Source organism: Artemia sp. Qi Xiang Cuo, chromosome 12 (genome assembly GCF_049724085.1).
Source record: "Artemia sp. Qi Xiang Cuo chromosome 12, ASM4972408v1, whole genome shotgun sequence".
Classification (NCBI taxonomy): Eukaryota; Metazoa; Arthropoda; class Branchiopoda; order Anostraca; family Artemiidae; genus Artemia; species Artemia sp. Qi Xiang Cuo.
Genome location: NC_142805.1, coordinates 47,309,792 through 47,331,537, shown reverse-complemented (window position 1 = coordinate 47,331,537; position 21,746 = coordinate 47,309,792). Strand labels below are relative to the sequence as shown.

Here is a 21,746-nt window from a genome sequence, read left to right as displayed (position 1 = left end):
AGGGGAATGCCATCATAAGTGCCTCCAAAACTTTAATAGGTTCTGAATAGAAGAATAGCTGAAGTGTATAGATGATTCAACTTCTCAATCATCTGATGAATCAACTTCTGACTCAATAACTGCTTAGATAATAATGGGCATATATCGAATTTTGCTATGCCAAAAAAGAATTCAACCGTACTGTTGAGAAAATAAAAGCACAACAAGTGGAGAAGCTGTCAAGTAAATGTAAAAATGACCCAAACATCCTTGGAGGCAATTCCAATCAATCAGGGCTGACAATGATGTGCTAAGTCCCATTTCCGATGAAAGTTGGGTAAGTTATTACAAGCATATGTTCGCGCCACCACCCAGTGAGCTGGACTCCACTTTCAGGTCTAGCTAGAAAGACATACAGTTAGCTTGAAACTCCGCCGCACTGCGGTCATTATTTATAAATGGCATATTGAAACAATTGTAAAAATATTGAAAAGAAATAGTCTCCGGGGCTCGATGGGATCACTCCGGGACACTTAGAGCATAGCACAGAACTTCTTTATGAGTATTTAGCCTAACTTTTCCAAATGTGCATTGAGCAGGAACCCAAACCTACCAAATTTCACGGTGGCTGCACATCAACTACTCTGAAGAGGAATAAAGGCCCACTGCTTTGCAAAAGCTACAGGCCAATCACAGTTTTGTCGGCTATTAGCGAAGTTTTTGAAAAAGTACTGCAGCCTTATATTATTTCACATGCTCTAATGGGAGACAAACAGCTTGGATTCAGATATGGATTGGGCTGTGGACACGCACATAGGCTAATAATGGGAATAATAACAAATTCATCTCTGGTCAAAAAATCCACTGTTTTCTGCAGCGTCGACACTACTGCGGTGTTCGACTCTACTGTCCACTCGCAAGCACTGTGCTGCCTCTTAGATTCAGGCGAAGATACCAACATTATCCTTAGCTGTCCACTCTCAATGATTGATACTCCTAGACGCGCACTCGTCTTGTGTTGGGATGGGAAAAAATCGCTTGACACCATAGGAAAAAGCTTTCTAAACCCATTAAGCTTTCTAAGGGAGTTCGACAAGGGTCTGCTCTAAGCCCCATCATGTTCAATTCTGCAATTTATTCCGTAACTAGACTCATTCGAGGGCCGTTTTTATAGTGGCCCTGGATCTCAGTTTTATTTCATATGCAGACGATTTGTTGCTCCCAAGTAGCACACTAAGGGGTTTACAAGAGAGTCTTCACCTCCTAGTGACCTTATACAGAAGAATAAGACTACGGGTCAATATTGAAAAAAATGGAATTTATTGTTTTTAACGGTGCTAATTTGCCAGATGTTAATCTCGTCATCAGTAGTATTAGAATCCAGCAGCCACAGTCTCTGAAATACCTTGGCATTACTTATGGCCAGACGCTTAGATCCACTAGAGGCCTGTTGACCGATTCAATCTGTAGATCTATTCGATCGGCTTGTGGAAAAACAGTCAAATGCCAGAGGTCATTCAATCGTTTTATTATTTCAAAACTTTACGATGCCGTTGTCTCTCCCATAATTTTGTATATATCACCCTTGTGGGAAATTTTGTCTCTCACCGAACGTCGAAAAATACGGAGCACTTATTACCGATACGGAAAATTTTTGCTGGGACTTTTGCTGAAAGTTCTCTAACACGAGGAACTCATCGATATACGCCATAATACATCAACTAAAGTATATTATTATTTTTTTTAATAAAATTTTCTGGTAAACAGAAAATTTACAGCCTCAAAAAATAAGCGTTTTCTCATGGTCTATAATTGGGGTCATCTACCTTATAAGCAGTTTCTGTTTGAGATTACGGAAAATTGAGCTATTTTATCTTCTATGATTTGTTAAAGTGCTATTAGAAGTGCCTCTATAGATTTAATAGTTTTGAATAGATGAAGTCGATAGATGAATCAACTTCAATAGATGATGCAAAAGATTGGGTGGTCCCATTTATAGGTGTCCCGCAAAGCGCTACAATAGGTCCCCTTTATGTATAAAGGGGACCTTTATATTACATTTTCTTTATGTATATCAAAAATCTTGTATATCAAGAAAATTGACTTTATGATTTTCTTCCTCTCACAGTATGGCACTCTACAAGCTCTTTGAGACGTTCTTCGTTCATGCATTCATTCATGTGATCTCTTTTACTCCTTAAAGAAAGCAATAAAACTTCAAATCTCAGTTAGGATGAGACATTTCCTGGTATTTTCTGAGTACCGGTTCGATACGATGATCAACGGAACGAAGTCAAGTAATCCGAGGACTTACCAGAAAAAGTACAAAATTTTGTATTTCATTAAATAAGAATTTAAATCTTTGTTTCACGGTTCTCAAACGTGTTAAATCTCATGGCGCAATTTTAAATAGACTGCATCTGCTTTGAAAACATTTTCCATCTTTTCTAACATTGTTTGAAATAATATCCACAAGCCACATGAAATTATATTTTTTTTATGCTATTTAAGTTGCTTTTTCTTCGGTTTGGTTTCACTTGGCCCAGATCATTCTCTCTCTCTCTCTCTCTCTCTCTCTCTCTCTCTCTCTCTCTCTCTCTCTCTCTCTCTCTCTCTCTCTCTCTCTCTCTCTCTCTCTCTCTCTCTCTCTCTCTCTCTCTCTCTCTTTACCCGTAATATAAGAATGACTTACATAATTATTTGCATATATTTGCATAATACTACTTCAAAATAAAAATCGCGCCTGAAAAAGCCTGCCTTCCGATGTTTCTTGGGGCGAAGGGGGGGGGGGAGGGAGAGGTCGGAGGATGCTCTGAAATTTTAAAAAGCACTTTTTCAGGATGTTATGTTTAAGTGTTTTAAGGTGACACGGGGGGGGGGGGGTTCAATTGGATATTTACCACTTTACAGGTAAGTATACGAGCATACATACAATCTTTCCTTTAACACTATTCTTTTCTGCGATTAAATAAAAAAAAAAAGTTTTTTTAAACTGAAAGTAAGGAGCGACATTAAAACTTAAAACGAACAGAAATTATTCCGTATATGAAAGGGACTGTCCCCTCCTCAAAGCCTCGCTCTTTACGCTAAAGTTTTTTATTGTTTAAAAGAATAAAGTTGTGAGACAGAGTCAAACTTTTGCGTAAAGAGCGAGGCCTTAAGGAGGGGACAGCCCCTTTATATACAGAATAATTACTGTTCGTCTTAAGTTTTAATGTCGCTCCTTACTTTCAGTTTTAAAAACTTGTTTTTTTTAATTTAATTTCTGATCGTTTTTTATTTAATGCAGCTTTTATTTTGGCTCAACGTCATTGAATAAGTAAAAAAAATTTGCATAAATTTTACTTTTCTTTTGCTAAATGAATGTCTTTACAAATTGACTTACGTAACTAACTTCTATATTCGTATATTTTTCTTCTGGCAAAAAATAAAAAGTTACAGATTTTTGCAGATATGAGCTTGAAACCTATGTAATAGGGTTTTCTGATACGCTGAATCTGACGGTGTGATTTTCATTAAAATTCTTTCACTTGTAGGGGATGTTTCCCCCCTCTTTAAAAAATCGAGTAAATTTTCCCAGGCTCGTAGCCTTTGATGAGTAATACTAAACTTAATATAATTTATATATTTAGAATCAGCTTTATAAACACATTCTTTTGATACATTTATTGACATCAAAATTCCGTTTTTAAAAGTTTCGATTACTATTGAGCCGTATCGCTTGTTTTTTCATTGTTTTTTTTTTTATTACGTATATGAGGGGGTTCTCCCCTTAGTCAATAACACGCTCTTTACGTTAAAAGTTAAAAAAAATTTGATTCAAAAACCCCTGAATCACAAAGGCCGTTTAATTAGAATAGATAGCTCTTTTGAAAGCACTAAAAAAACTGTAGCGTAAAGAGTGAGGTATTGACTTGGGGGAGAACCCCCTCACATATGTTATAATTTCTGTTCGTTTTAAGTTCTAATGTTGCTTCTTACTTTCAGTTGAAAAAACTTGTTTTTTTTATTTAATTTCTGATCGTTTTTTAAATAATGCTTGGAACTCCGGCGCCCCCTTCATAGAAATGTACCTTACCCCAAATAAACATCCTCCACGGAAATATTCTCCAGAGTAACCCCCTCCTCTAGCCCCCCCCCCCTCCAGAAAAAAATCCTTCCTGAAAATGTCTGTATACTTCCCAATAACCAATAAATAATGCTGGCAAGTCCGGCACCCCCTTCATGGCAATTTCCCATCCCCCATGAAAACTTCCTTCATGGACAGATCCTCCAACATAACTCCCGACCCACCCTTCCCTCCCACTACCAGAAAAAAACCTCCTGAAAACTTCTGTATACTTCCCAATAACCAATACTATATGTTAACATTGGGTAAAGTTCATAACTTTTAGCCCTCCCCCTGGGGACTTCGGGGGATTAAGTCATCCTAAAAGACATATTTATCATATTTTCGACCATGCTGAACAAAATGGCTATCTCAAAATTTTGATCGGGTGACTTTGGGAAAAAAAACAAGCGTGGGAGGGGGCCTAGTTGCCCTCCATTTTTTTTGTCGCTTAAAAAGGGCACTAGAACTTTTAATTTCCGTTCCAATGATTCCTCCCACGATATTCTAGGACCACTGGGTCGATACGATCACCCCTGGGGGAAAAAAAAACAAAAAAAAACAAACATAAAACAAATAAACACGCATCTGTGATCTTTCTTCTGGCAAAAAATGCAAAATTCCACATTTTTGTAGATAGGAGCTTGAAACCTCTACAGTAGGGTTCTTTGATACACTGAATAGGATGGTGTGATTTTCATTAAGGTTCTATATAACTTTTAGGGGGTCTTTCCCCCTTTTTATGAAAATCAGCCAAATTTTCTCAGGCGCGTAACTTTTGATTGGTAGCACTAAACTTGATGAAAATTATATATTTGAAATCAGCATTGAAATCTGATTTTTTTGATGTATCTATTGGTATTAAAAACCTGTTTCCTAGAGTTTCGGTTACAATTGAGCCGGTTGGCTCCTTACTTACAGGTTACCACGAACTGTTTGAAAATGTAAAACGCATTCTTCGGCACAAGAGGAATAGCTACTTTCCCAATAGTTGTTATATTTCACACTATGTCCAAATATATACTTTCAAATTAAGGGTGTGGTAAAGTCTCCTCTGTTTTAATCTTGAGGACCACTCACGAAGACACGGAGAATTTGGCCCAGAAAATTAAAGTTTATAGCTTTCAGACATCCACTCATTTTCTTCTTCCGGTTCACTATCTTCTTCTTTTTTAAAATAAAATAAAATGCTAAGTCAATCCGGTGTTTTTTAATATTTACGTTGACAATTATTTTATTATTTCCACCATAAATTCTGCCAAAAATTATGGAATATAGATAGAATAGTCCCAAATTCCTTCTTTTCTGCATTATTTTATTTGTAATACTCTCTTTTAGGTTGAACAATTTTTCATAAAGGGGGAATTCTATGGGGAGAAAATACTTAAAACCTCTCATTAGGGTGAAATTTCTGTGAATAAGAATAACAATGGCCTTTGTAGGGATTAGGACCATGTATTTACTGTATACTTAATCTATTACAGAAATTCATTCAAGATTCTTCTACGCAAGATTTTACGGTAAAGCGTATCAAAGGTAAAGCTTATAACGGTAAAACTTATCAAAATTTTAAGTGAATTTGGCCCCAAAACTAAGAGTTATAAGCTTTGAGACATCCTCTGCTTTCTCTCTTGAAGTATATTGCTACAACGGAATAGTTTAAGCGTTAGTACTGCTGCATAAAGGCTTTCCACAACAGCCGCTCAAAAATCTTAGAGTCTACTTAATTTTACCATGAATGTGTCCCCGTGCACCGTTTGCCCTCTGTAGGTATATCAAAAGTTGTCGAAAGCTTTATATCGAAAGATTTTCCAAAGTTTTAAACCGATTGCCAAACTCAGAATGTTTGTTTGGTTACATATTGGTCCTTTTTGGAGCAACCTTTTGGCAAGCCACACAAGATGGCAGAAATCGAAAGTTTCTGGTGAAAGAAAATATTGTTATTTACCAAGGTAATATAACGCTTAGTTCCCCTTAGAATGAGCCCCTTCGATGTTTTACGACCAATAACTCGTTATATTAACCCCTGACAAAAAAAAGGTCATCTTCGAAAAAGTCTGACGTTTTGTGTTTTTGCATATATAAACTTGAAACCTCTGGTATAGGTCTCTTGGATGCGCTGAAATAGACAGCACAATTCTTATCAAAGTTGCTCCTTGTTTTTGTCCGCTTTTGAAAAATTATGAAAATTTCCAAGCGTCGAGTACTTTTAAAAGGTATTTTGAAACTAATTGAATTTTGGATTCTTGGCGACATTGTGCAACCGGATTTTTTTTTTAGTTTATGAATTTATATAAAATCTCAGTTACTTACAATTTTGGTTACTATAAGCAGAGGTCGCCCCTTCAACAGGATTTGTGAGCTCGAATTATTTGATATATTCAAAAGTAAGGCAACATTAGCATAAAAAATGTGCTAAATGTGCGTTCTTTAATTAGGCAGCGCAATAGCGCTGCCTAAGTAAAGAACGATGTTTGCACAATGTATTATATTTTTGTTTCTTTCTTTGTTTAGATCAGGGCACTTCGTATCAAAGAGGTTGTCGTAGAAACTTCGAAAAGGGCCCCGTTTTAATAGTCTAAAGTGATTGGAAGACAACTTACACCTCTTCCACGCCCACCATATCCCCAAACACATCCAATCAAAATTTTGATATAGCCGTTTTATTCAACGTAGTTGAAAGTTCTGGAAAATATGTCTTATAGGATGACACCCCCCCCCCCCCAACAGCCTTCACAGCAAGGCTTCTAAGTTATGCCTTGGGGACATATAAGTTTTTTATAAAACATATTGTCGTAGAAACTTCAAAAAGGCCTCATTCCATTGAAAATTCAAAGGGCTGGTGCCCTTTTTCATAGTCAAAAGTGGTTGGAGGGCAACAAACCTCCCTCTCTAGCCCACCATTTCCCCAAACACATCCAAGCAAAATTTGGAGATAGCCATTTTGTTCAACGTACTAAAAAGCTCTGGAAATTAGGTATTTGAGGATGACAACCCCCCCACAGCCCTCAGGGCAAGGGTTGTAAGTTATGAACTGGGGGCATATAAATTTTTTATAGAAATCATTGTCGTAGAAACTTCAAAAAGGGCTCATTCGATTGGAATTCAAAGGGCTAGTGCCCTTTTTAACGGTTGAAAGTGATTGGACGGCAACGAACCCCCGTCTCACGCCTACACTTTTCCCCAAACTCATCCAATCAAAATTTTGAGATAGCTATTTTGTTCAACGTAGTTAAAAGTTCTTGAAATTAGGTCTTTGAGGATGACAACCCCCCCCCCCCCATAGCCCTCAGGGTAAGGGCTGTTAGTTTAGCCCTGGGGGCATGTAAGGTTTTTATAGAAAGCGTTGTCGTAAAAACTTCAAAAAGTACTCGTTTGATTGGATATTGAAAGGGCTAGTGCCCCTTTTAATGGTTGAAAGTGATTGTTCAAGTTCAATATGGGTTCTAATTTGTAAAAAAAAATATGAAAATACATTTAACACAATTCCTTGTGCATTAATGCACGTTTGGGGCATTGGGACTAATAATATTTTATAGATAGTGTTGTCGTAGAAACTTCAAAAACGGCTCAATCAGTTGGAAATTGAAAGGCCTAGTGCCCTTTTTAATAGTTAAAACTGATTGGAGGGCAACTAACCCCCGTCTCACGCCCACCATTTCCCCAAACATATCCTATCTAAATTTTGAGATAGCCCTTTTGTTCAACGTAGTTGAAGGTTCTGGAACTTAGGTCTTTGAGAAGGATAACCCCGCCCCTACTTCCCTCAGGGAAAGGGTTGCGCCCTGGGGGCTTACGCCCTCAGGGTTACGCCCTGGGGGATTATAAGGTTTTTATAGAAAGCGTTGTTGTAAAACCTTCAAAAAGGGCTCATTCGATTCGAAATTGAAAGGGCTAGTGCCCTTTTTAATAGTCAAAAGTGATTGGAGGGCAACTAACCCCCCTCCCACACCCACCATTTCCCCAAACACATCCAATCAAATTTTGAGATAGCCATTTAGTTCAACGTAGTTTAAAGTCAATGAAATTAGGTCTTTTGGGATGACAACCCCTCATAACCCCTAGGGTAAGGGTTGTAAGTTCTGCCCTGCGGGTATATAAGGTGTTTATATAAAGTGTTGTCAAAGAAACTTCAAAAAAGGCTCATTCGATTGAATATTAGAAGGGCTAGTGCTGTTTTTAATACTCAAAAGTGTTTGGAGGGCAACTAACCTCCCTATCACGCCCACCGTTTCCCCATACATATCCGATCAAAATTTTGAGATAGCCATTTTATTCAATATTGTTGAAAGTTCTGGAAATTATGTCTTTAAGGCTGACAAACCCCCCACGCCTCTCAGGGCAAGGGTTGTAAGTTATGCCCTGGAGGGAATAAATTTTTATAGATAATGTTGTCGCAGAAACATCAAAAAGGGCTCATTTAATTGGAAAGTGAAAGGGCTAGTGCCCTTTTTAAAAGTCAAAATTGATTGGATTGAAACCAACCCCCTTCTCATGTCCACCATTTCCCCAAACACAACCTGTCAAAATTTTGAGATGGCCATTTTGACCAACGTAGTTGAAAGTTCTGGAAATAAGGTTTTTGAGGATGGCAATGCCCCTTTCGACAGCCATATGGGTTAGGGTTGTAAGTTACTCCCTGGCGGCATATAAAATTTTCATAGAAAGGATTGTCGTGGAAGCTTCAAAAAGAGCTCATTCAATTAGAAATTGAAAGAGCTAGTGCACTTTTTAATAGTACAGAGTAATTGGAGGGTATCTAACCCCCCTGTCACACCCACCATTTCCCCAAACACATCCAATTCAAAATTTCGAAATAGCCATTTTTACAAGGTAGTTGAAAATTCTGAAAATTAGGTCTATGAGGATGACAACCCTCCCACAGCCCTCAGGCTGTGAAAAAATTCAAACTTTACAGAAAAGTTCTTTTAAATGTTTTCATTTTTGCAACTTTAGGAAATCAAAAACTAGTTAAAATTTTAAGGAATAAATATGAGCGTATATACACTGAACTGACAATGGACATTTTTTTTCAGTAAATTCATTTGAATTTTTTCAATAAAGTACAAATTATATTCTGACTCTTAGAAAGTATAGGGTTTTAGAACCCTCCTCATATTGATTTCTGCTCGTTTTGAGTTTGACTCTATTATTTATTTTAATTCCAGTTTGTTTTGGGTTTCATTTATTTATTGATACTGATTTGTGGTAGTTGTAGGCTTGGTAGATTATTTGATTCTTTTTTTTCATTTTTGGTTTAATGAAATTATTTACTTTTTTTGAAAAACTTATTTTGTGGAAAAAGTTTTTTTAATTAATTCTTAACAAGAAATACTAAATTAAGAATAAAAGAAACAAACATATAAATAGCTGGAATAAGTTGTTTAAGTTACAGAAATGTTTTCTTTCCAGAACACATTCGAATTACACTAGCATCAGATCGATATAAGCCTAACACGCTAGGATAAACAGATTAAAAGTATGTTCTACAACTTGCGAAGAAGTTGAAATACAGCAAATGGCTGGGCTTGGAATATGAACCAATTCAAGGCACAGTTGAAGGAATCTCATGGCTTGAAACCTACCGATATAATTTGACCTCACTGTGTGAAACTATTTACGTTCAATAGGCTTCGTTTTAGTATATATAACACTTATAATGTCGCTTCTACCATTGCTGCTAAGAAACTGCCACCCCATTCGGTCATCTGAAGTAAAAATTCATCCTACCTTATCTAAAGCTTCTGTATTGTCCGCCTTGCGGGAAATACAAAGGAAAGAAATCCCGATGTTTATTTATACCTTAGGTATATAGCAAGAATTTCAGAAATTGTTGCATGGACTTTGTATATTGACCACTTCTCCCAATATTTATCTGAACTCCCTTTTGTCCAATTTTTAAAAAATTCTAAATTTGTTGATTCTCCTTTTTCTTTTTGTTACTCTCTTCTTAGCTTTGTTACATTTCCGTAGCTATTCCCCTTTTTCTCTATGTTCGTTCTCGCTTTTCTCTTCCTGGTATTTTTTTTACCTTGATTTTGTTTATTTTCGTCTCACAAAAGGTACTTTTTTTGGAATAAATACATAGATTTGAATTACTTTCTATCTGTTCTAGGGCTCATATTTAAAGCGTTAGTACTGCTCTAATAAATGCTCTTTACAACAGCCGCTCAAAACTTTTGGACTCAATATATTTTTATGATGAATATATCACTGTGTAGCCTATGGACCCTGAAATAGTAAGTCTAGGTATATCAAAAGATGTCAAAAGCCTTATATCAAAAGGTTTTTCGTAAGTTTTCAACTCATTGAATCTTTCAACTCAATAAATCTTTCATTCAATCTTTAAGATTAAAGATTTGGAACATACAAGTACATGGGTATTTATGCATTTACAAGCTAATATCTCTGAGGACATTGTTATTAAAAAAATATACTGATAGGCATATTATATAGTATATTTTTTTTTTTAACGAAATACAACATTTTGCTTTACAGATTATACTGTATTACATAGCCTACACATATGATATATATTATGTAAAGTTCTAGAGGAACTTGTATTTGTTTCATAAGTAAATTACTAACGGATTCGAGGGTTCACTGGACCTTATGTATTTAAAGATCCTAAATACTCTATTTAGATGTTTAATAGTTGAGCTTGAAATATTTGGTTCACATATATTTTTTCGTGTCTTTAAATATTTTACAAAGGTTTTCATATGTTTATGAAACACAAACATAAATTTATAGCCTATACATACACGTTTCATATTCGTGTGTTTACATATGTGTTTATACATAGCTGAACATACGTAGTACACGTAGTAAAACATATGTATTTATGCATAACAAACATACAACTTTTTACATAGCACTATTGAAAAGGGAAAAACGAAACTTCTACAGAAAGCTTATCGCATAAAACACTTTTTTTCGCATTATCGCATAAAACAATTTGGGTACAAATTTTCGGTTAGCCACACAAGATGGCTGAAGTCGAAAATTTCTTGTAACAAGATTTATTTATTATTTACAAAGGTATTATAACATTTAGTTCTTTTTAGAATGTGTCCTTTACAAAGGTAATATAACAGTTAGTTCCCTTTAGAATAGGCACTTTTAAAAAATAATTTGAAACCTAATGTATTATGGATTTTTGGGGACATAGTAAAATTAAATTTTTAAAAGTTTTGAATTAATATCAAATTTCAGTTTCACATAATTTCAGTTATTACAAGCATGGATTGCTCCTTCTGTATTCTTTGCTAACCCGAACTATTTAATGTACTTTAAATTAAAGAAAAATCAATGTAGCTCGTGGCTTAATGCTATTATCAACACTTCTTAAAACTTAAGAAAGAAAGACTGAATTAGAAATAAAAGATTCAAATATGTAAATAGGTGGAATGATTTTTTTAAGTTGCAGAAATTTTTACTTTCCAGAACATGTTCGAATAGTACTAGTATCAGATCTATACAAGCCAAACACTTTTGGAGAAATAGATTACAAGTACGTTCTACAACTTTTAGAAAAGTTGAAATGCAGCAAATGGCTCGTCATGGAATACGAAGTAATTCAAGGTACAGTTGAAGGAATCTCATGGATTCAAACCTACTGATAAAATTTGACCTCACTGTGCGAAACTATTTAGGGTCTATAGGCTTCTTGTTCGTATAGGTAACACTTATAGTGTGCTCTCTACTATTGCTGTTAAGAAAATGCCACCCTATTAGGCCATCTGAAGCAAAAACTCATCCTTCATGCTACCCTATCTAAAGCTTCTGCATTGTCCGTCTTGCGGGAAATCCCAAAGAAAGAAATCCCGATATATATTTACACCTTAGGTAAATAGCAAAATTTCAGACATTGTTTCATGGACTTTGTATATTGACCACTCCTCCCAATATTCATTTGAATTCCTTTTTGTACAATTTTTAATAATTTTAAATCTGTGGATTCTCTTTTTTCTTACTGATATTCTCTTCTAAGATTTGTTACATTTCCTTATCTGTTTCCCTTTTCTATATGATCGTTCCCACCTTTCTCTTTCTTTTTTTGGACCTTGATTTTATTCATTTTCGTCTCAGAAAAGCTTACCTGAAAAGCTGTCAGAAAAGCTGGCGGAGGTGAATCCTCCTTAGGTTGTTTGTTTTGCTCTGCACTTTGTTTAGTGGAATAAATGCCTAGATCAGTTGAATTACTTTCTATCTGTTCTAGGAATTTAGTAGGCTGGCAACATTTAAGATAAAGTAACAGCAATTTGACGTTTCAAGTAATGATTCCTCGGAATCGGAGTTGTAATATTTTGACACAAAGATAAACCAAATCTAAATAAGACATTTTAAAAAGCAGCTCTGAGTGTCTCGGTTGTGTTGTTTTGGCAACCGGGTGGATATGGACGTGGTGAAGAGGAACCTAAGTCCTTCTTTTCACGATATCTAAAAGTCTGAAATATAAACGTTTCTACTTCTAAGACTAAGTTTTAATTTCCCTAAGCTATTTCTACAGTTCCAATAATCTCAAAATGATCATATATTTAAATTTTACACCCGAAAAATCCAATACTTTTAGGATACAAAAAATTTAAAGTATTAGTTTAATTCCAAGGTTAACTACAATACAATCAAACAGTTCGCGGTAACGAAACTGTAAGTAACACGCGACCCGGCGCAATAGCAACCAAAACTCTAAGAAACGGAATTTTGATATTAATAGATGAATCAAAAGAAATGGATTTTTATGCTGATTTCAAATATAAAAGTTTCATCACGTTTAGTCTTACCCATCAAAAGTTACGAGCCTGAGAAAGTTAAAATCACACCATCAGATCCAGGATATCATAGAAACCTACTATAGAAGTTTAAAGCTCTTATTTGCAGAAATGTGGAATTTTATATTTTTTGGCAGAAGAAGGATCACGGATGCTTGTTTTTTTTTGATTTTTTCCAAGGGTAATCGTATCGATCCAGTGGTCATAGAATATTGATAGAGGGCTCATTTGAACGGAAATTGAAAGTTCAAGTGCCGTTTTTAAGTGACCAAAAAAAATTGTTGAGCAACTAGGCCCCTCCCAGGGTCATTTTTTCCAAAAGTCACCGGATCAACATTTTGAGATATCTATTTTATTCAGCATAGTCGAAAATCTAATAAATTTGTCTTTGAGGATGACTTAATCCCCTAAAGTATACCTTAATTAAAAAAACAAACAATTTTTTTCAACTGAAAGCAAGGAGCAACATTAAAACTTAAAACGAACAGAAATTATTACGTATATGAGGACGTTCCAGTCTGGGTTTATTACCCCAGACTGATGACATAGCCCGACGCTGGAAGGAGCATATTAGCGAGGTACTAAATCAGATGCCTCCCACAACTACTTTAAATATCCCTGAAGAACCACTGTTCGATCTCGGAATATGTTCCAAGTCAAGGAGGCCCTAAAGACTTTGAAAAACGGAAAGGCTGCAGGCAATGATGGCATATCACCAGAATTACTGAAGTACGGTAGAAGTGCCCTAGCCGAACCCATATTTGAACTTCTTTCCCGTGTTTGGGATGAAAAAAAAGTCCCTAGTGAATGGTCGAAGACAGTAATTGTAAACCTCTTCAAAAAAGGACAAAAGACTAAGTGTGATAATTGGAGAGGTATTGCTATACAGTCTGTTGGCAGCAAAGTCCTGTGCCAAATAATTCTTAACAGGATTCAGAGTAAAGTGGAGAAAATTCTGAGAGATGAGCTGCACGGATTCCGCCAGAATAGATCATGTTTTGACCTGATATTTAGCCTGAGAGTCCTGTTGGATGAATCCAATGAATGGCAAGTTCAGCTACTTATAGATTTTCTCAAAGCCTTCGACTCGATACATCGCGGAACCATGTGGAAGATTTTAGTGCATTATGGAATTCCGACCAAAATTGTAAATATAATTAAACCGCTATATCATGATATCATGTGCGCAGTACAGACAGAGGGTGGCTTAACGGAGTGGTTTTCTGTTCAGTCAGGTGTAAGGCAGGGCTGCATTCTATCACCATTACTGTTTGCCATAGTGATAGATTTGGTTCTCCGTGGATGCAGTTTTAGTGGCGGTCTACATTTAAATCCACTGAGAGAACTCAATGATGGTGATTTTGCTGACGATGTTGCACATATTACCCACGACCCAGAAGATATGCAACGCAACATTAATGAACTCGGTCGTATGGCAAATGCTGTCGGACTCTTCATAAATGCTAACAAGACCAAATCAATGTCGAATGCAGTCATACCTGACTTAGCCGAAGGACTTTTGGTTAACAACGAGGAAATTGAGGAAGTGAAAGAGTTCAAGTATCTCGGCAGCATTCTTACGCAAGATGCCAATTCCGAAAGAGAAATACTGTGCCGAATAGCATTGGCTGGGTCTGCTTTCAGCTACCTCAAAAATGTTTGGAGAAATAATAAATATTCTTAGAAGCTAAAGCTTAGAATTTACAATAGCAATGTGGTCTCCGTCCTTACGTACGGCTGCGAAACTTGGAGCATCACTGCTCAGCTAGAAAGACGACTCCAGGTATTCGACAACAATTGCCTAAGGTGTACCCTAAATATACATTGGACGGAAAGAATACGAAATGATGAAATCTCTCGTATGACAAATCATACCCCCATCCTTGATCTCATTAGAAAACGGCGATGGATGTATTGGGGGCATATGGTGCGAATGGGGGATGGAAGGCTGCCGCACGACGCATGGTGTTGGACACCCCCCGGTCTCCGCAAATCAGGGAGACCGAAAATGACCCTTGGCAGGTCGCTAATGAAGGAGGCGAAGCTGGCGAGGTCCTCGTTAGAGGAGCTATGGTTGAAGGCTCAGGACAGGTCGTCTTGGCGAACCGCTGTTGCTGCCTTATTCGTCCCCATGCGTAGGAGGACCTAAGTCTAAGTAAGTAAGTAATATGAGGACGTTCGTCCCCTCGTCAATACCTCACTCTCTACGCTAAGGTTTTTTTTAGTACTTTCAAAAGAGCTATTTATTCTAATTGAACGGCCTTTTTGATTCAGGGGTCATTCTTAGAGTATTTAAATTTAGCTTCAAGAGTTTGGTATTGACGTGGGGGCGAACCCCTCATACACGTAATGATTTCTCTTCGTTTTAAGTTTTAATGTTGCTCCTTACTTTCAGTTGAAAAAGCTTGTCTTTTTAAATTTAATTATCAAAAAGCAGCCAAGGAAAAGGAGAGACAATGTTGCATGTCAACAGTAAGTAATTCCGTTTCGCCCATAATGCATTACTGTCTGTAACACTCTGGCGCCATCTTCTCTTATGATTTTGCAGCGATGACCTTTGCGAATGTAACCTGTGTCGTCAGCTTCGAGAATACGGGTCGCTTCTCCAGCAACGTCAAGGATAGATAACCCACACTAGAAAATGCATAATTATAAGAATTAGAAAGGCTACTTCATCCTCATAGGTTCTCATCCTCATAGGTTCAATTAGATAATTAGGTTCTAATTATCCAAATTAGAAAGGTTACTTTTGTCTTTTTTTTTTAATAAACTTGAGTCTTTGGTACCACGTTAGTGCTCCTTGAGATTTGAAATTAGGGTAGCAGTTTTCTAAATCTGGCACTGAAAAACATCTATAAACTATAAACAGTTTCACAAAATATATAAACCATAAGCAAAGTTAAATAATTGTTTCAAGTTCATGTAGTCTTTTAAACACAAAAAAAACACCCCAATATGTCCTTTATATGTTGATGCATAAACGTAAAACATAGTAAGCAATACCATAGCAGACGTTAGTTACCTGTGGAGGACTACTGGAAAGGGACGGAGACCAAAACTAGTGGAAGGAGGCGAAAAGATAAAAAAAGACAGTTTGAAATATAGCAACTAATGGCAAAAACAAGTAAAAACCTGTTTCAAATGTAACACTCACAACTGGTAGAGTAAATATTTTGCCGAAAAAAGTTAAAGTTCCACAAATATTTTCACCGAACAGCTCGTGGTAACGAGCTATAAGTAAGGAGTAGCAGGGCGGAATAGTGACAGAAACTCTAAAAGACAGAGCTTCGGAAAGAACAGATACATCAAAAGAGTCAAATTTTTATGTTGATTCAAAATATATAAGGTTCATCAACTTAAATGTTACCCATCAAAAGTTAAGGGCCTGAGAAAATTTGTCCAATTTTCATAAAAGAGGAAACATCCCAATAACGTCAAGCGATCTTAATCAAAGTCTTACAATCAGATTCAGCGTATCAGAAATCCATACTGTAAAAGTTTCCAGCTCCTATATACAAACTACTAAAATGTGGAATTTTGCTTCTTTTGTTTTTGCCAGAAGAAAGATCTTGGATGCGTGTTTATTTGTTTTTTATATTTTTCTTTTTCTTAGGGGCGATTGTATCAAATATATGATTCTAGAACATTAGGAAAGGCCTCATTTGATTGGAATTTAAAGTTCTACCCTTTTTAAGTAACCAAAAATATTGGAAGGCAATTAGCCCCCCTCCCAAACCAATTTTTTCACCAAAGCTCTCCAATAAAACTTTGAGAGAATCATTATGTTCAGCATATTTGAAAGGTCTAATAACTATGCCTTTTAGGGATAGCATGAAAACCAAAGGGCTCTAATTTACAAAATTTATCCAATGTTTACATATACTATTTGTCATTGGATTAACTGAGATGTATATAGGCATCTTTTTTTTAAAGAGGGGAGGGGAATTTTCTGTTTGTGGGGATTTACTACTATGAGAATTTTTCGCGGAGAGGGAAGTTTCCGGGGATGAGCTTTCCAGAGGAAATTTTACACTGGATAAATATGTCAGAATACCTTCACGAAATTAGTTTTATTTGTCTTACTTTGTCTTTGCCAACTAAATATAACATGTGGAGATGTTCCAAGAAATTTTTCATTGGGGTTGGGAGTGTCTGGAGGGGTTTTCCATGGGGGGGGGGGAATTTTCTGCAAGAGAAATTCTCCATGGATAATTTTTCGCAGTAGCAACTTTCCACTAAGGGGGGGGGGGGGATCTAGAACAAAATTTCCAAAGAGGGGGGATACCCGACATGATTTGAAAAACGATCAGGAAGTAAGGTCCCTGGGGGTTTTCATCGAGAATGGAATAATCCAGGTGAATTTTCCAGGGGGTATTTTACGAGGGAGGAACTTTGCTTTGAGAAATTTTATGTTGGGGGAAGGAACTATCCATGGAGGGAAGCTGGATTTCACGGAACTATTTGAAAAAAGATCAGATATCAAATAATAAAATAAAAAACCTTTTTATGATCAATTTAAGGGTGCTATAGTAAGCATTTGAATTATAAATTACTAGTTTATTTAATATTTGGTATATAGGTGCATTGACTAATCACCAGAAAAATAGTTTATAAAAATAATTTGATGGATTCCCACAAGAAGAGACACTGCTGGGGTTTCTTCAAGCAAACATCTGTACAAATACCCCTTTACCAGCCCCAAAGCTGGGTAAATGCTGGAACTATAACCAATACAGTAATTTTAATAATTTGTTTTCTAGTAGTTATTTTCTAATGAAAATGTCTTTTTTAGTTTTATTGCGTACCATGGATCAATGTGAAAATAAATTATATCCGAGTCTCTAGCCCGAGTCCCCTTTTCTCTAATAAAGCTTTATGAACGTATAAGCGCTTTTCCTATTGGGGGGGGGGGATTCCAACATTATGTTTTAAAGCTTTCTTATTCGCAGTTTAAAATTATGAGAATAACTTTACATAGGTTGGACTGTGGCTGCCATGGATTGGGTAAAAACTACCAAATAACAAAATGGAAGCTTAGTGATCCGTTTGAATTTTCAATAGTTTTTTTTTTTAACGTTTGGGGCCATTTAAATTCAAACCCGGAGCATCTTTTGCAATAAATCATATTTACAAACTTAACAAAACTAAAAAAATGGCCCCAGCATGCACTTAAACAAGAAAAAAAACAGTCACAGCAAAATTCAATAAATAAGATTTTTTTTTTAATAAAATGGTGGTTCAGTATATGTCAATTTTCAAGAATGAATACAGAATGGAAGCCAAGGCTCAGCCACACACGAAAAAACAACAACAGAACTTTCGCAGATCTTCAATCCTTGTCAATAGTACTTTCCTTCTCCTTCTACCCAAAATTTCATTGTAGAATTATTATAAAAATCGGTAACTCAAAAATTAAGAAAAAAAAATCACTCACAATTTGGTAATTATTATTATTCAAAAATTTTGACGAATGTTTAGCTTTTGTTCAAAATTTAAAAAACAATTCAAATTTTAATTCTTAACCGAAAAAAAAACTGTATTATTATTCCTATTAATAACCATTAAAAGATTGCGTCATTTGTGAAAGAACAAAAATTAATTTTTAAAAATAAATTTATAAAAAAAAATGAATTAATAACGGCATGACAAGATTTCCATTATTTTGCTAATATATTTTGCATAAGTAAATACTAAATGACTTCTTAGTATGATTATTCATTGTTAAGGTATATCTAAAATAATATCACCCCATTCAAATTTTATTACCATTGTCCAAGGGCTTAGAGATCATTCAAAATTACACGTGTAATACCATTATTAAAAGGAGATAAATCTAATGTAAATAGCTATCACCCCATAAACAATTTATCACCTTTGTTCAAAGTCTGAATTGCACGTTTTTGTTTTTTTCTTTCTTTTCTTTTATTGAATATCGGCTTGAATTTCAGGCAGTCTTTTCAACAGAACAAGTTGTCGCAGCTGTGTTATTTGAGTTATTAAATTTTGGAGTTATTAAGTTATTAATTTGGAAGCTTAGATAACATAAAGATACTCGTCTAAACATTGATATTCTTTTTAACAAAATGGAAAACGCAAGTGTACGAGGAAGGGGACAAGAAATAATAATCATATCTTCGTGGTCATCAGATTGTCGTGGATGTTGGCAATAATTTGTCAAGCAGAAGAAATTGCTTAGCCCTGACCCTATAGCTAATTTTTGTATATATATATATATATATATATATATATATATATATATATATATATATATATATATATATCAAATAAACTCAGAGAGGAGAGAAAGTAACAAAATGAAAAATAAAATCAAAAAGGGTGAAAAATAAAAATAAAAAAGGGTATATATATATATATATATATATATATATATATATATATATATATATATATATATATATATATATATATATATATATATATATATATATATATATATATATATATATATATATATATATATATATATATATATATATATATATATATATATATATATATATATATATATATATATATATATATATATATATATATATATATATATATATATATATATATATATATATATATATATATATATATATATATATATATATATATGTTTGGGCTCCACCCCTTGTTTCTTTTCTTTTCTGTAATTATATTTGCCTATAAGATGATTTTAATCATAAGTTGAACTCTCGTTGCTGGGCTAGATTCTTTCGTAATAAGTAAGCTTTAAAGTAAATTCTATTTTTGTCTTCCGGGTCTGAGCCATTGAATGATCAAATTAAGAAAAAGTAGAATGGATTTTGAATGGTAATTGAGAGGATTGACTAGGGCCAAGCGAAGGTCCACCCCTATGCAAAGTTTGTGTACAGAACGAATATTATTTTTGAGTAGTCTAAATTGAGCCCCGTTACATTGAGTCTATTCTTTTTTGTTATATGTGTGTGACCTTTTGGAAGATTACAAGTAAGCTATTTTCTACAGCTATGTAGACTATTTTTCCGGGAACCCAGACAGGGTAGGAACAGAGTTACGAGGTACCGTCATTATTATATCGACAGCGGGGTTAGTAACCTTCCAAGGAGATAGCTAAAGAGTTTTAGTGGTGACCCGAGTCGGGTGCACCCTTGGCCTTAGAATTTGGCCATTTGACCGTTCGATCACGTTATCATACCCTGAAGCAGGGTATATTGTAAATTGGGTATTAACACACCCCATATTTACAGAACCGTTGTGGTAAGCGCGGGCATCCCATTATAATAATTGACGCCAGCAGGATCTTTCCCCTCCAGTAAGTGGTGTAGCACCATTTTTGCACCAATAAGTGGTGACAACCGTACTTTCCCACACGAATAATATATATATATATATATATATATATATATATATATATATATATATATATATCTATAGTATATATATATATATATATATATATATATCGCAATCTACTAGCATATATATATATATATATATATATATATATATATATATATATATATATATATATATATATATATATATATATATATATATATATATATATATATACATATATATATATTTTTGTCCGCTTTTGCAACCGGATCTTTTTTAGTTTTTGAATTTATATAAAATTTCAGTTACTTAGAATTTTGGTTACTATAAGCAGAAGTCACTCCTTCAGCAGGATTTGTGAGTTCGAATTATTTGATATATTCAAAAGTAAAGCAACATTAGCACAGAAAATGTCTTTATGTACAATGTATGTCTAATCTATCATCAACAATTCTTAAATCATAGGCAGCACAATTTCGCTGCCTAAGTAAAGAACGATGTTGCACAATGTATTATTTATTTGTTTATTTCTTTGTTTAGATCAGGGCACTTCGGATCGAAGGAGTTGTCGTAGAAACTTAAAGAAAAGGGCTCATTCGATTGGAAATTGGAAGGGCTTGTGCCCTTTTTAATATCCGAGAGCGATTGGAAAGCAGCTAACAGCCCTTCCACGCCCATCATTTCCCCAAAAAACATCCAATCAAAATTTTGAGATGGCCATTTTATTCAACGTAGTTGAAAGACCTTGAAAATATGTCGAAAGTGAGGGTCATCCTCAGGTCACCCTGAGGATGACCCTCAGGGTGAGGCTTGTACGTTCTGCCTTGGGGGATATAAAGTTTTTATAGAAAGGGGTTCATTCCATTGTATATTCAAAGTGCTAGTGTTCTTTTTAAAAGTCGAAAGTGATTGGAGGGCAACTAAACCCCCTCTCACGCCCATCATTTCCCCAAACATATCCAATGAAAATTTCGAGATAATTATTTTGTTCAACGTAGTAAAAGGTTCTGGAAATTAGGTCTTTGAGGATGACACCCCCCCCCCCCCCACCACAGCCCTCAGAGCAAGGGATGTAAGTTATGCCCTGGAACATTTATAAGGTTTTTATAGAAAGCGTTGTCGTAGAAATTCCAAAAAGGGCTCATTTGATTGAGAATTGAAAGGGCTAATGCCCTTTTCAATAGTTGAAAGTGATTGGAGGGCAACTTGCCCCCTTCTCACTCGCACCATTTCCCCAAACGCATCCAATCAGTATTTTGAGATAGCCATTTTGTTCAACGTAGTTGTAAATTCTGAAAATTAGGTCTTCGAGGATGATAACCCCCCCCTCACAATCCTCAGGGCAAGGGGTGTAAGCTATGGTTGGGGGCATATAAGGTTTTTATAGTAAGTGTTGCAGACACTTGAAAAAGGACTCATTTGATTGGAAATTGAAAGCACTATGGACCTTTTAGGTCTTTGAGGATGATCCCCCCCCCCCCCATAACCCTCAGGGCAAGGGTTGTAAGTTAAGCCCTGGGGGTATCTAAGATTTTCATAGAAAGTATTGTCGTAGAAAC

General features: G+C 35.3%; 1 protein-coding gene across 1 annotated transcript; it reads left to right on the top strand.

Moving 5' to 3' along the window:
- Positions 1-563: 563 nt before the first annotated feature.
- On the top strand, positions 564-1,088 carry LOC148946200 (uncharacterized). The gene has a single exon (XM_089097632.1). It carries the CDS (start codon positions 564-566, stop codon positions 1,086-1,088), a length of 525 nt encoding a protein of 174 aa, XP_088953758.1.
- The last annotated feature ends 20,658 nt before the right edge of the window (positions 1,089-21,746 follow it).

Bases quoted from the DNA above. Each gene is read 5' to 3' on its own strand.
- LOC148946200 (XM_089097632.1), top strand. From the start codon at position 564: ATGTGCATTGAGCAGGAACCCAAACCTACCAAATTTCACGGTGGCTGC.